This window comes from Primulina tabacum, chromosome 8 (genome assembly GCF_025594145.1).
Source record: "Primulina tabacum isolate GXHZ01 chromosome 8, ASM2559414v2, whole genome shotgun sequence".
Lineage (NCBI taxonomy): Eukaryota > Viridiplantae > Streptophyta > Magnoliopsida > Lamiales > Gesneriaceae > Primulina > Primulina tabacum.
Genome location: NC_134557.1, coordinates 988,347 through 1,001,792, shown reverse-complemented (window position 1 = coordinate 1,001,792; position 13,446 = coordinate 988,347). Strand labels below are relative to the sequence as shown.

Sequence of the window (13,446 nt, the reverse complement as noted above, 5' to 3'; positions counted from 1 at the left end):
TGCTTATAAAAAAATGTTAATTTTTATATTAAAAGTATTATTTATTATCACAAAGATGATATTTTGTGAGACAATATTATAATTTCATAAAAAAACCTATCATTTGATTATTTTCATTTGTTGTGAAAGATAAAGACAACGCATAATTTCATCCAAGGAAACAAATAGGATCTTATATGTCGTGATATATAATGATAAAGATATTTACTCAACTAGTCTCGTTTGTTTTCTATTATAGAACAATATATCTAAGCAAAAATTTGTACGAGACGGTATCACGGGTCGTATTTTGTTAGACGGATCTTTTATTTGAGTCATCCATGAAAAAATATTATTTTTTATGCCAAGAGTATTACTTTTTATTATGAATATCGGTAAGATTGATTCGTCTCATAGATAAAAATCGTCTCATAAGATACCTAGTCATCTATGTATTATATATATATATATATATAATCGTTGCTTCTTTGCTGGCAAACGAAAGTCCATAGAAACGGTACAATGTATAAGATGAGTGTGGGCCTAATGGCTTGTGGGTTGTGAGTCCATAGGCTCGACTATCATATTTCCTACCAAATGGCTTGTACGGATAAGATAAATTTGGATTATTCTTGTTGGATATTATTATTATTATTTATTTTTTAAAAAAAATATCGTTGTACAGTGCACATGTATTTTCACTCAACTGAGTTTCCTAATATTTGGTTATTATTAATTAAGCTCAAATGATTGGATCAATACAAAAACACGTTTGAAATAGTTTTGTGAGACAGATATTCAATTTGATCTGATTCATGAAAAATATTAATGTTTATGCTAAAAGTATTATTTTTTACTTTAAGTATGAATCGAGTTGATTCGTCTCACAAAAAAATATAAGATCCGTAAGTCTATCTTACAAGAGACTTAATCTTGGATCAATAAGTAGTTGAACATTCCAACTCCTATTATTTAATTTTATGAAGGTGAATGTTGTTTTTATTGTATGGGTGATAAAAAATGTTAATTGCCCCACATCGGTTGGATAAATAAACTTGGAGTTGTATATATGGGTTTGGACAATCCTCCCCCTTGAGCTAGCTTTTGGGTTGAGTTAGGTACAAGTTCCATTCTTAACATGGTATCAGAGCCCTGGTTCCACCGTTATGTGTTGTACTGCCTATAATTAGGCCACCCGTTCTGCCCATAATTGGGTCATTTGTAAACTCCATGCTCCAGATGTTCATTCCTGGACGTGAGAGGGCTGTGTTAATTGCCCCACATCGGTTGGATAAATAACCTTGGAGTTGTATACATGGGTTTGGACAATCCTCCCCCTTGGGCTAGCTTTTGGGTTGAGTTAAGTTCAAGTTTCATTCTTAACAAAAAAACAAGTGAAATCAAATAAAAAATAAACTAAAATGTAGAATTAAAATAAATTTGTTGAAATAATCAAATCAAATTATGGAACTAATTCGATATTACTGGTTGGGATTATATACTACATGATCTGCTTTATAGATCCGAGAGTATCTGTACGAGTCAAACTACCGTCCAAACGAAACATAATTTTAGGTCGGACTAAGAAAAATAAGGTACATGGGTGGTGGGTATGGCAGTGGACTCAATCATGTGCACGAGGAGCCTTTTATTCACTGGTCTCTGTTTTGAATATTGGACTAAGAAATTTTTTTCCAAATTGTTTTGTCTTGAAAAAATATATAGCATGCAAAGAAAGTGCATTATCTCTTACAATTTGAGCTTCTATTTTACACCTAAGGTTGAACTAGACATGAATCGCAAATAATTAAATCAAATTGTCATAAGTAGTTAGGGTTAACTTACATATAGTTAATTTATTTAACTAATTGCATATTAGTGCGGGGGTGTGGGGTTATCCGACAAATGTGACATAAGTGGACAAAGCAACTGAGAGAACCCATCGATTATAGCGCACTTTTCGTAAACAAATGGATCGTGGTGTGCTTGTAAAGACAAGTGAATAAGTTAAGAAATCTTGCAAAGAAGGGTGAACACAATGAACAAACTGAAAAACCCAAGTTAAAAAAATCAAATTAATCAATCTTGAGCCCAAGTGAGAATCTTGATCATTGCTTTTGGAAAAAAAAATGAACGAGCAGATCACATGCAAGCATCACTTTTTTCCAAACAAAAGGGTGGTGTAGTGAGCGTCCCATGCTTATTAGGGAAACAGTGCAACTCGGGGGGAGGTAGATTGGTGAGATGCTTGGATACTAGTCTTGTGTTGATCCAACTAATCCAATTTGATTCGAGTTCCGCAAAATTTCATCTTTTACACAGTGGATAATAATTACGTATTTTATCGATTTTTTGTGCAACTAAATAATAAAAAGAAAGTTCTTGAAGGTGCTGATCAAGATTTGCCTTCAGACCCAATAGATTAGCTCCACTATGTCCAAACCAGTAACTTTAACACCAAAGCGGACTGACCACAGTATCAAACATGTGTCCAAATCAACTGGCCTCAGATCTCTCATCTCTTCCCAGTTATTTAAAAAAAAAAAAGAAAAGAAAAGAAAGGGCTTTCCCTTCTCTATATATACACAAGAATATACACAATCCTTTTGTAATTGATACGACCTTTAATTCCAAACAAACCCATCTCTCTCTCACGCTCAGCAAGTACTAGTATTTTCTCTTTTGAGCTGTGGAGAGACACTGCTCTGTTTCCACGGCAGAAAAAGGAGCGTATATCCCTTTGATCAGTAATAGTTAAATAAGGGGTTTCTGCTTAGCCTTTCTAGCCTACTCCTCCCTCTATCACAACCCCGAATATAAAATATTTGTCGAAATTTTTTTTCGAGAGAAATTTAATTCATTTTTCTTGAAAAAACAGAGAAAATGATTACCGGGCATGATCTTTACGTTGTTTTAACTGCTATGGTTCCCCTCTATGTAGCCATGATCTTGGCCTACGGCTCCGTCCGATGGTGGAAAATCTTTTCTCCGGATCAATGCTCCGGCATCAACCGATTTGTCGCCATTTTTGCCGTCCCACTTCTGTCTTTCCACTTCATTTCCTCCAACGATATATATGCCATGAACTTCAGATTTATCGCTGCTGACACGCTGCAAAAGATTATCATGCTGGTACTTCTTGGACTGTGGGCAAATTTCACCAAAAATGGCAGCTTGGAATGGGCTATAACCATTTTCTCTCTTTCAACTCTTCCGAACACTCTTGTAATGGGGATTCCTTTGCTGATCGCCATGTATGGAGAATACTCCGGCAGCCTCATGGTGCAGATTGTGGTGCTCCAGTGCATCATTTGGTACACTTTACTGTTGTTTTTGTTCGAGTACCGTGGCGCCAAAATGCTGATTTTGGAGCAGTTTCCTGAGACAGCTGCTTCAATCGTATCTTTTAAGGTTGAATCTGATGTCGTCTCTTTAGATGGGCAAGATTTTCTTGAAACGGACGCGGAGATTGGAAATGATGGCAAGCTTCATGTTACCGTCAGGAAATCTAATGCTTCGAGGCGTTCACTCGGGCATGGTTCCTTCTCAGGGATTACTCCCCGGCCTTCGAATTTAACGGGGGCTGAAATTTACAGTTTGAGCTCTTCAAGAAATCCAACTCCCAGAGGGTCTAATTTCAACCATTCAGATTTTTATTCGATGATGGGATTTCCAGGGAGGCTGTCTAATTTTGGTCAATCTGATACGACTAGATTGTCTAATTTCAACGTAGCTGAAATGTACTCGGTTCAATCATCCAGGGGTCCAACTCCAAGGCCTTCGAATTTTGAAGAAAACTACGCTCCAGGGGTACAAATGAGCTCACCAAGATTCGGTTACTATCCCACACAGACTGTTCCAACTTCTTATCCTGCTCCAAATCCTGAAATTTCGTCCACTGTGCCAAGAACGGAGAAAACCCATCAAGCCCAGATTCAGAATCAAGGCAGTAAAGCTAATCACGACGCTAAAGAGCTTCACATGTTTGTGTGGAGCTCAAGCGCTTCGCCGGTGTCTGAAGGAGGTGGCGGTGGCGGCCTACACGTTTTTGGGGGACCGGATTTCGGTGCTTCCGAGCAATCCGGGCGCTCTGATCAAGCTGCCAAGGAAATCAAGCTGTTGGTCAATGATATACCACAAAATGGAGCGCCTAAAGGTGAGATTTATTTATTTTCTGATTGATAAGAGTGGAAAATGTGAGCTTCATTCATTAACGTAAAAAATTAATTCTTTTTTTTTAAAAAATACAGCTCACAAGTAGTTTGATTGTTTCTTTGTTCTAGCTGCTCCGCAAACTGGGGACTTTGGTGGAGAAGATTTCAGCTTTGGTGGTGGAGACAGAGATCATGGAACCGATGGCAGGGATAAGGACAGTCTCACAGCGCGGTCAAAGCTCGGGTCTAGCTCCACCGCGGACCTAGACCCAAAGATAGCCAGCGTTAAACATATGCCGCCTACAAGTGTCATGACTCGTCTAATATTGATCATGGTTTGGCGTAAACTTATTCGAAATCCCAATACTTATTCTAGCCTTATTGGTCTTATCTGGTCTCTAATCTCATTCAGGTAAGATAAATCCAATCAAGAATATAATTGGATAACCGGTAAAACATTTTAGTCCTTAACTATGGAGATGCTCGATTTCAGGTGGGGTGTGCATATGCCTAAAATTGTAGCACAATCAATATCTATACTTTCTGATGCTGGCCTCGGCATGGCCATGTTTAGCTTAGGTGAGTACTCAGATTCTTGGACTGGATATTTACCCAATTTGAATGCTACTTATTTGTGGGCATATTTTCTTGAAAAGTCAATCATTAACTGTTTAGGAGTTCCTTTTACAGCCAAAATTCTGGCCGTTCATTGTTGGGCATAAAAATACGATGGTAGAAACAACTTTTTGAAAAAAAATAATAAGATGCAAGAAAGCATCCCGACACATGGGGCCGATAAGAATAATATATTTGCGGTCCTGAACTTGACGGATGTTGGATCGATCCCTTTAATCAAAATGTGTCATAGTGACAAAGATGGTTGCGATTTACAGGTTGGAATTTGGTCTGAGCGCTTTGTGATTGCTTTACAGGTTTGTTTATGGCCCTTCAACCAAAGTTGATAGCTTGTGGAAACACCGTGGCGGGCTTCGCCATGGCCGTGAGATTTCTCACTGGTCCAGCAGTAATGGCTGTGGCTTCGATAGCCATTGGCCTTCGTGGTACCCTCCTCCACGTCGCAATTGTGCAGGTGACTACTTTCTCTTTCAAAGTAACATTTTACTGTGAAATTCTTATATGATTATGCATGCAACAATAACGGGCCAAATACCACTTAGGAAACCATTTTCCTACTTTGAGCTCATGAAAGATGGATCAATAATATTTTTATATTTTAAACTCGGGTTCAAATTTTATACTCAATATGCTCTTGGGACTCGGGTTTTGGGGACCATGCGCCAGCTTGTAAACGGGGAAATATGACAAATTCTTGGTTATTTTAAATGTTGGGAACTGCTGTTCTCAAAAAACGATGGTTCTTTGGTTAGAACTTCAAGATTCTTTAGTTTATATATAGTACATGTTACTATATATATTTCAGATTCAATTCATCTGCTGCATGCATTAGCTTCAAGAAACCCTTGTGCTGTAATGTTTTTTTTATCCCTGACATGTTCTTGTCGATTAGGCTGCACTACCACAAGGGATTGTTCCGTTTGTGTTCGCCAAAGAATACAATGTCCATCCAGCTATTCTTAGCACCATGTAAGTAAATTTTCTCTAGTACAAGGGCCAAGCTAATTTTCATGTTTATTTATTCTTTTACACCTTTTTAATTTGCTTTCAGGGTTATATTTGGAATGCTGATCGCATTACCGATCACTCTGGTATATTACATACTTCTTGGGTTATAAGATCGATGGACCAATTAATTCAAGGCACGTATATATGGTCTAAGATGAATCCCAATATTGTCTGATGGCATCAAAGGCTGCATCGAATCATGTGCTTTGTTGCTAACTTTGGATTTTGAGAACAAGTCCAGCAACGTAGAAAAAAAATTACTTATTCCCAAGAATTTGGAGGCAAGATAGTTGACTAAGATTATCCCGTAATTTAAGGATTATGCCCAATTTAAAGCCAAGAAATCATGTGAAGTAAGATCAAGGGAGGAAATGATGTTTGACTAACCTTATATAAAGGGGAACAAAATAGAGGTAAACATGGAAGCACGAGAGATTATCAAGCTTTTTCCCCACCATTTTCCTTCGTGTAAACGATTTCTAAACTAGGATTTTTCTTTGAATGTCCTATGTAATTTAGTGTCTTTAAGGGAGAAAAACAGTTTTTTCCTTCATATTTTCTTCCCCTCGTGTTGATTTTTAGCCATTGTTATTGTATTTGTCAAAAAAACTTTTTGAATTCCCCCTTTTTTTCATTCTAGTTATTGTTTCGTCTGCCGTTTACTTCAAAGTGTAAATTACTCAACTATTACTAATTGTAGAATGGTTTTGATCATCACGGTAAAAATATCTTATCGGTAGAGTTTATAAGACAAAATGAAAGAATTTAGTGTTCGATACATGGTAAAACTAACTACATGGCAAGTGGATTTAACTTTTACATCGAATTGAGATAAATAACTATAAACTTTACGTGTCGTTTTTGGTATTAGATATATGTTTTTACATCCCTAAAACTAAAACTAAGGTCTCCTCTCTTGCCATATAATCCCCTCCTCCTCTGATTCTCGAATGTCGAAATTCAACCAATCAAAGCAAAGAATAATAAAATGGCAAGAAAATAAAGACAATGGGGTTGGGGAGCCAATGTGCCTTTTCAACGAGCTTTTTGTGAAATTCGGACTTTTTTGGCAAAAAGCAATTTTGGGGTCTTTTTCTTTGGGAGGAGTGTGTGTGACGAGATAAGTATGCTTTCGCTTTTCAACTAATTGGTGCAAGTCCAACCCTTATCAGCGAAATAAGATATTAATCCACTTTTCAACTTCAATTATTATAAATCATGAGTTTAATTTTCTTGTTGCCTTTCGAAGTTCAGTGTACATATAATTTGTACATTACAACTTAAATAGAATATTAATATATTACTTAAAATAAAAAGTAAGCAATAAGCATATTCTATCAAAATATATTTCAGGGGATGAGTTACCAATGAATAAACAACTAGCAAATTATGATGAGATTTGGAATCCACATTGAGCGTTGTTGCATTAGATAGTTTAAATTGAAGGATAAATCATGCTTGTCAATTCTAATTCTATATCAATGCAACTATTCGTATCTTCAAGTAACAATATCAAGATAAAAAATTGTGTAAGACGATCTCGCTGGTTGTATTTTGTGAGACATATCTCTTATTTGGGTCATCCATGAAAAAATATTATTTTTTATTGTGAATATCGGTAGGGTTGACTCGTCTCACAGATAAAGATTCGTGAGATCGTCTTACAAGATATCTACTCCAATATTAAATATTAATTTCTGGTCAACGCTTTATTACATAGAATTGACACATATCATTAGTAGATTTGATACAAATGGAATCTCCCAACTATTGAAATATTATCTATTATATTCTAAATCGGTGCCTACCCTTGAAAAAATGAATCGATTTATTTTGAAATTTAAACGAAAATCGAGGAGAATAAAAACACGTCATACGTATTATATTAATATTTCTTTTAAAAAAAATTTGGGTACATTTAACTGGTTTGGGGTGGGATATTATGATTTGCCTTTTGTAATTAATTCAAAATTACGGATAAATACAAAGTTGCGTGATACAATTGACGAGCATATTCTACGAGGTCAAAATTGGCATACTAGTCAAAGAGGGGATCATCATACTTGAGACAAAGAAAGACTTTTCACTGTATTATATTAAATACATTTAATTAGTTCAATTCGTATTAAATTATGTAGTTTTATATGTCATTATACATGCTCATTGTATATTCAAATTATTTCACTTAAAAAAAATGTGCAAATGTATTGATTACCAAAATTTAATTTCTAAAGATTCTTATGTTCTTTATTTTATTTTTTAAATCAAAATAAAACATCCTCGTATCATCGAAATCGCCGTTGAATTTAGAGTATATCTCTTGTGAGATGGTCTCACGAATCTTTATCTGTGAGACGGGTCAACCCTACCGATATCCACAATAAAAAATAATACTCTTAGCATAAAAAATAATACTCTTATGGATGACCCAAATAAGATATTCGTCTCACAATATATTGTGTTTGTCATAATATTATTACGTATTGTACATATATTATTATTGGATATTATACGATGATGATTATTCTTAATATTATTTTTTATCACGTTCCAGTATTATTGTTATTATTCTATTTATTTTTCTATTTTACACAATCTTTTTAGAGTCAAAAACTCATAATATTATTGCAAATAATCGTCAATTACAAGCTTAAGCAACCAGGAAAGAAATTCATCATTCATTCAAACAAAAGACGAAGGGGAGGACAAAGTAAAACGAGCAATATGATGTGCTACTTTATTAGCCGATCTGGGTTTATGAATATTTTCTATTATTTCTGCCGTTCAGATTCCAATATAGCCAATATACTCTTGTTTGTTGGTGACCGCCTACACCGTCAAAAGAGAATCTGATGCAACTTGAATATCTTGAAAACATTTCTCATAAAGGAGTTTAATGCCTTCTGGATTGCCAGGAATTCAACATGAGCTACAAAAATTGGTTGATTAATTTGTTTCCCAAATGCCAAAAGTAGCCGGCCTTGAATGTCTCGAACTACTCCATCAACGCTATATTGATTCCGATCCTCATCCACTGCTACATCTACATTAAATTTGAGAGTGGATGACCTTGGTGGTTTCCAAGTCTTCTCCTGGCTTCCTCGCTCAGATGGGCAGGCAATTGTCTCCATAATTCTTGCCTTTTGAAATTCAGATAGCATTGCAGAGCAGGAGCTCCATGGGATATTTTCGATCGCCGGCTTCCACTTGTCGCCATGAAGAAATTTCTGCTTCTCTCCAAATTGCTCATATATGTATTGCTAGATATTCAAACTCATCTTTGATCATTTGGCCTTTCAGCCATAGACATATCTCATAGTTGTGGTTCAAGAAGCTTCTCTTAAGACATGGTAGAACGGTATGTTCTTCCATATGACTTTAAGAGTAAGGCAGAAGAATTGAGCATGACAGGAAGAATCCATACGAAAATTACACATCGTACGAGATTCACTGACTGACACATGTTGATGATTTAGATTAAGATTTGTGGGGATACAATCATGAGAAATGCTCCACCAGAATAGCCGGACCTTAGGTGGAACAAAGAGGCTCCAGATAAAGGACCACCAATCTTCAAATGGGTGAGTTGACTCATGCGTTGGCGGGTCGAACAGAACACGTTGAAGACGGCACCCTTCTCGCACATAATATTTGCCCTTCACATCAAAGCGCCAATACAGAGCATCACACTTTCCTGCTGTAGATAGTGGTATCTTGATGATTTCTCCAGCGACATATGGGTTTAAGCTGGAGTAGAGTAGATCGGCATCCCAAGCTCCATCTTTTATTAAATTATGTACAGTGACAACGTTCTCCCAAGGAACCATCGGCTTACTGATTTTGGATTGCATGGTTGGAATCCAGTGCTCCTCAAATATGTTTATTGACTTGCCATCGCCAACCCTCCATAATAATCTTCGCATCAGAATTTATTTACTCCAGAGGATCGATCTACACAAAAACGAAACTTTTCGGAATTATTAGTAAATTAATTGAAATTTACATCAAATTTGACTTATCAGATCGATTTTACACAAAAACGAAACTTCTCGGAATTAAAATAACAAAATAATCGAATCAAAATTCGAAGTAACAATTGTTCGATAAAAAAAAAATTTGAACTGAATTCAGCTATAACTCACTACCAATTATCAACTTAAAAAAGAAAAAAGAAACCGTTGTTACTTTATAAAATTTGATAATTGGTAGTGTGTCGGTGTTTTTACTTCCATCGCGTCAACAGTCTGAATCAATTATCAAACTGATTGAATTGATACATTAACCTTTGCCATCACTCTGAATCTATATACCCTATAAATTAATTAACTACACATGAATAAATGTAATTTAGTTTTCATGAAATTTCACCCTTACCCTGGGTCCTAGCTAGGTCTAATTCTAGAATACTTTGGGCATGATAACATATTCGGATCGGTTATATTGAGTAAAATAATCGTCTCTATTCAATAAATTAATTGAAATTTAGTGTTTGAGTTATTGTATAGTATAAAATATTTGAATTACATTATTACCATCAATTATCGTTTTTGATAAAACGGCAATTGTTTGACCTTACAAATAAGAGACAATGTCATATGTTCGATTTCATTTATTGCAAGAAATGCAATTATCAAGAGACAAGTTGTTGTATGTAGTAATTGTCTATAATGGGTAAATCAATCGGAACGTGATGTTTGAGCTGTTGTACGGTTTAAAAGATGTGAGTTCAATCATTATTATTGACTATAACTTTTTGTAAAACAACAAATACTCGATCATACACATTACTCGATTTTTGTAATTTGATTCGAGCCGGGTCGAAACTCTAATGCACAATGCTAAAGACGATTATCAATCATCAATACAATTTACAGGTATGTACTGTTGCACTATTATGTATTGACCCCGACTACCCCACCCAAATGCTTACCGAATAGATAGATATGACCATTATATGCACGTAGCCATAAATAAATATACTTATGCACGTAGCCATACACACACACACACACACACACACACACACACATATCTATGTGTGTGTAAGTGTGTTGATGCGATGGAAGAACGATGCATGTGGCTCGGATAGATTATTGGTGCATGGAGACAATTCCACGCATCACACTCCCCCCAGGAATTTAATCGAAAGAGAAGAGCTCATTACGAGACTAAATTAAGGTTATTGAATTAAGGTTATTGTGACCAAACCTACAAAATGCAATTTAGAATTCAAATAATTTATCCATCACGAAAACAAATCGACGAAAAAAACAATAGCGACTTAGAACCAATATTGGAGGTCGACGTCTCATACAAGACTCGTAAAATCTGCGCAACCGAAACATTTCATATGAATTTTTAAGAAACATAATTTTTTTAAAAATATTTATCATACAAATAAATATAGAGTTTAATATAGTTATTTTATGTAACCAAATTTCTGGTGTAAGCATGCATTATTGAAAGGATAGGAATCCAAGTTGGAGTGGGGACTGAGAAGGAAAAGTTTGGCAGAAGAAAAGAGATGGAGCCCTCCAAGAGTTGTGAAATTAACTACTTTTGTTTTTGTTTTGTTTTTTTAACAAATATAATGTATCACTAAAATACATAAACAGTCCCCACTTTGATTGTTTGGGATTTTGAGAAGTGTTCACCCTTGAATTGTCACAATTTTATTGTTAAGTTTCGACGTGTGGTTTGATTTGAATAATAATTGTTATTTGTCCGATGAGCTTTGCATATGATGTTGATCAAATACATACAGGGAAACCATTTTATTAGTTCGTAGACTCGACGCTTCTTGAATCTTTAAGAGTCATCTCAATTATACCAATGATAATGTAGCGATCATTTGTCGTGTGCTGGAGAAATAACAAATTATTTTGCACTTTTTTTTTATTTTTTTTTTATTTTTAAAAAGATTTTTGTTTGCACGATTCCGTACCAATGGTTGTAGCCCAAAAGTTGTGAATGAAAACATAGATATATATACCAAGCTTATTCATCAGAGGTGAAAAGGTCCAGTACTGTAACAGCAATCTATCAGCTTTATTTTCCCATAAAATGATGATACTACAATTATCAGTGGTCTCGGACCATTAAATTCAATTCCGGATATATAGATGACAATAAATACGTGCGAACAAGAAGATATATATCAATTGATGAACTCTTACATTTACAAACGTAAAAACAAGGACATGCCATATAAATAACAAATAATTATATAGAGACAATATGTATATATATATAATATTGTTGAATAAATGATGAGTAGTGAATGAAAAAGACGTGGGAGCTGTTCCACATTGAGAAATGTGCCAAATAAAATCTTCTTTATTAGCTTCAAGTTTGAGCTAAGGGTTTGGACCCTAAAGGGTATCAAAAGTTTTTAGAATGGAGAAGACGCTGATAGGCTAGGTCTCGGTGAAACACACACGCGCGCGGCCAGCCTGGTTTTTTTTTTTTTGCGATCTCTTGACCATATTAATCTTTTTGGACAAAATTTATTTGAAAATTAATTTTTATTTTCGAAAGTTCAATGCACCCTTCAGTCAGTGCTTCAGTCCGAACTAGTGCGTCTCGAACCGCTTTCCCTGCACATAAAACGGTGTGTCCCCTGGCTTGTGCGTGCGTCCCATCACATAAGGGTGCATGCCATGACTTATCACAGAAGGGTGCGCTCCTTGACTTATCACGGAAAGTTGTTTCCTCTGGGCAGAAGGGTGTGTCCCTGGCTCATGTGACTCACTCTTTAAATATTCTATCTGTAGGCATTCATCATACATTTTTTACATACATTTTCGTTGCATTCTTTTTCCTCCAAAACTTGAAAGTTCGGGCATATATTTGTTCGCTGACATTCAAAATTTGTAGTGATGCATTTTTTGAATTAGAGTTGTTGTATCTTGAAGACGATTGTCACTCCTTATACCACATAAATACGGGTAAATTCAAATATTTTGTGTGTGAGTGTGGAGAGAAAGATAGGTCATGATCATTGTAGGGTGAACAACAGACATGGTATAGAGGAACGGAGCCATCAATGGGGTTGGGACCATATATAAAAGGTGGTGGGTTTTGGGGGGGAGGCTGAAAAGTATTTGCTTTTACTATTATATACCTATATATAATAATGCACCTTCCATTAACATTACATAATGTAATTTGAAACAATTTATATGAAAATGGATAAGAGATTAAAAAAAATATAGAAATAATATGTCAGAAAACATTTTCATTTCGTTATCAAATTTAATAGTAAGATAACGTCTATTTTTCTTAGTTGATCACAACATATACATACCCATCGTGATAATTATGGACGCAATTATTGAGGCATTTATGTATAACGTGCCTTCGATTAAGTCAATTTGTATGATCGAAGAAGAAGCAGTATGGACTTGAAATTTGACAAGTTAGCTGGTCCAGTCCAGCACACACCCAAGAAAAAACTTGTGGTTACCAATACAAGCAAGTTAGTCATATGACTCACTTTGGTCTCCATGTGGTAGGTCCATTTTACAAGGAAAAAATTTGGCTCCCTTTCTTTTCAAATGACTTGGTTTATATATGGACATCTTATCGTCACATGCATGGCCACATATTTAATTTTTATATGTTACACACTCACTCACGTTAGCAACGCTGATATGACACTCACCTATCA

At 35.4% G+C, this 13,446-nt stretch overlaps 2 protein-coding genes across 2 annotated transcripts; one reads left to right on the top strand and one right to left on the bottom strand.

Annotated features, from left to right (window-relative positions):
• Positions 1-2,582: 2,582 nt before the first annotated feature.
• Positions 2,583-6,337, top strand: LOC142552697 (auxin efflux carrier component 7-like). The gene is made up of 6 exons (XM_075662462.1): positions 2,583-4,135; positions 4,263-4,545; positions 4,627-4,712; positions 5,066-5,223; positions 5,662-5,738; positions 5,821-6,337. Exons 1-6 carry the CDS (start codon positions 2,863-2,865, stop codon positions 5,885-5,887), a joined length of 1,944 nt encoding a protein of 647 aa, XP_075518577.1. The 5' UTR covers positions 2,583-2,862; the 3' UTR covers positions 5,888-6,337.
• Positions 6,338-8,614: 2,277 nt separating this feature from the next.
• LOC142554268 (uncharacterized) lies at positions 8,615-9,604 on the bottom strand. The gene is made up of 2 exons (XM_075664954.1): positions 9,308-9,604; positions 8,615-9,037 (listed from the first exon to the last, which is right to left on the bottom strand). Exons 1-2 carry the CDS (start codon positions 9,602-9,604, stop codon positions 8,615-8,617), a joined length of 720 nt encoding a protein of 239 aa, XP_075521069.1.
• Positions 9,605-13,446: the final 3,842 nt, after the last annotated feature.

Coding starts and splice junctions, on each gene's coding strand:
- LOC142554268 (XM_075664954.1), bottom strand. CDS start 9,604: ATGGTTCCTTGGGAGAACGTTGTCACTGTACATAATTTAATAAAAGAT. Junction 9,038..9,307: donor GCCTCTTTGTTCCACCTAAG/GTCCGGCTATTC, acceptor TTGAATATCTAG/CAATACATATATGAGCAATT.
- LOC142552697 (XM_075662462.1), top strand. CDS start 2,863: ATGATTACCGGGCATGATCTTTACGTTGTTTTAACTGCTATGGTTCCC. Junction 4,136..4,262: donor ACAAAATGGAGCGCCTAAAG/GTGAGATTTATT, acceptor TCTTTGTTCTAG/CTGCTCCGCAAACTGGGGAC. Junction 5,224..5,661: donor TCCACGTCGCAATTGTGCAG/GTGACTACTTTC, acceptor CTTGTCGATTAG/GCTGCACTACCACAAGGGAT.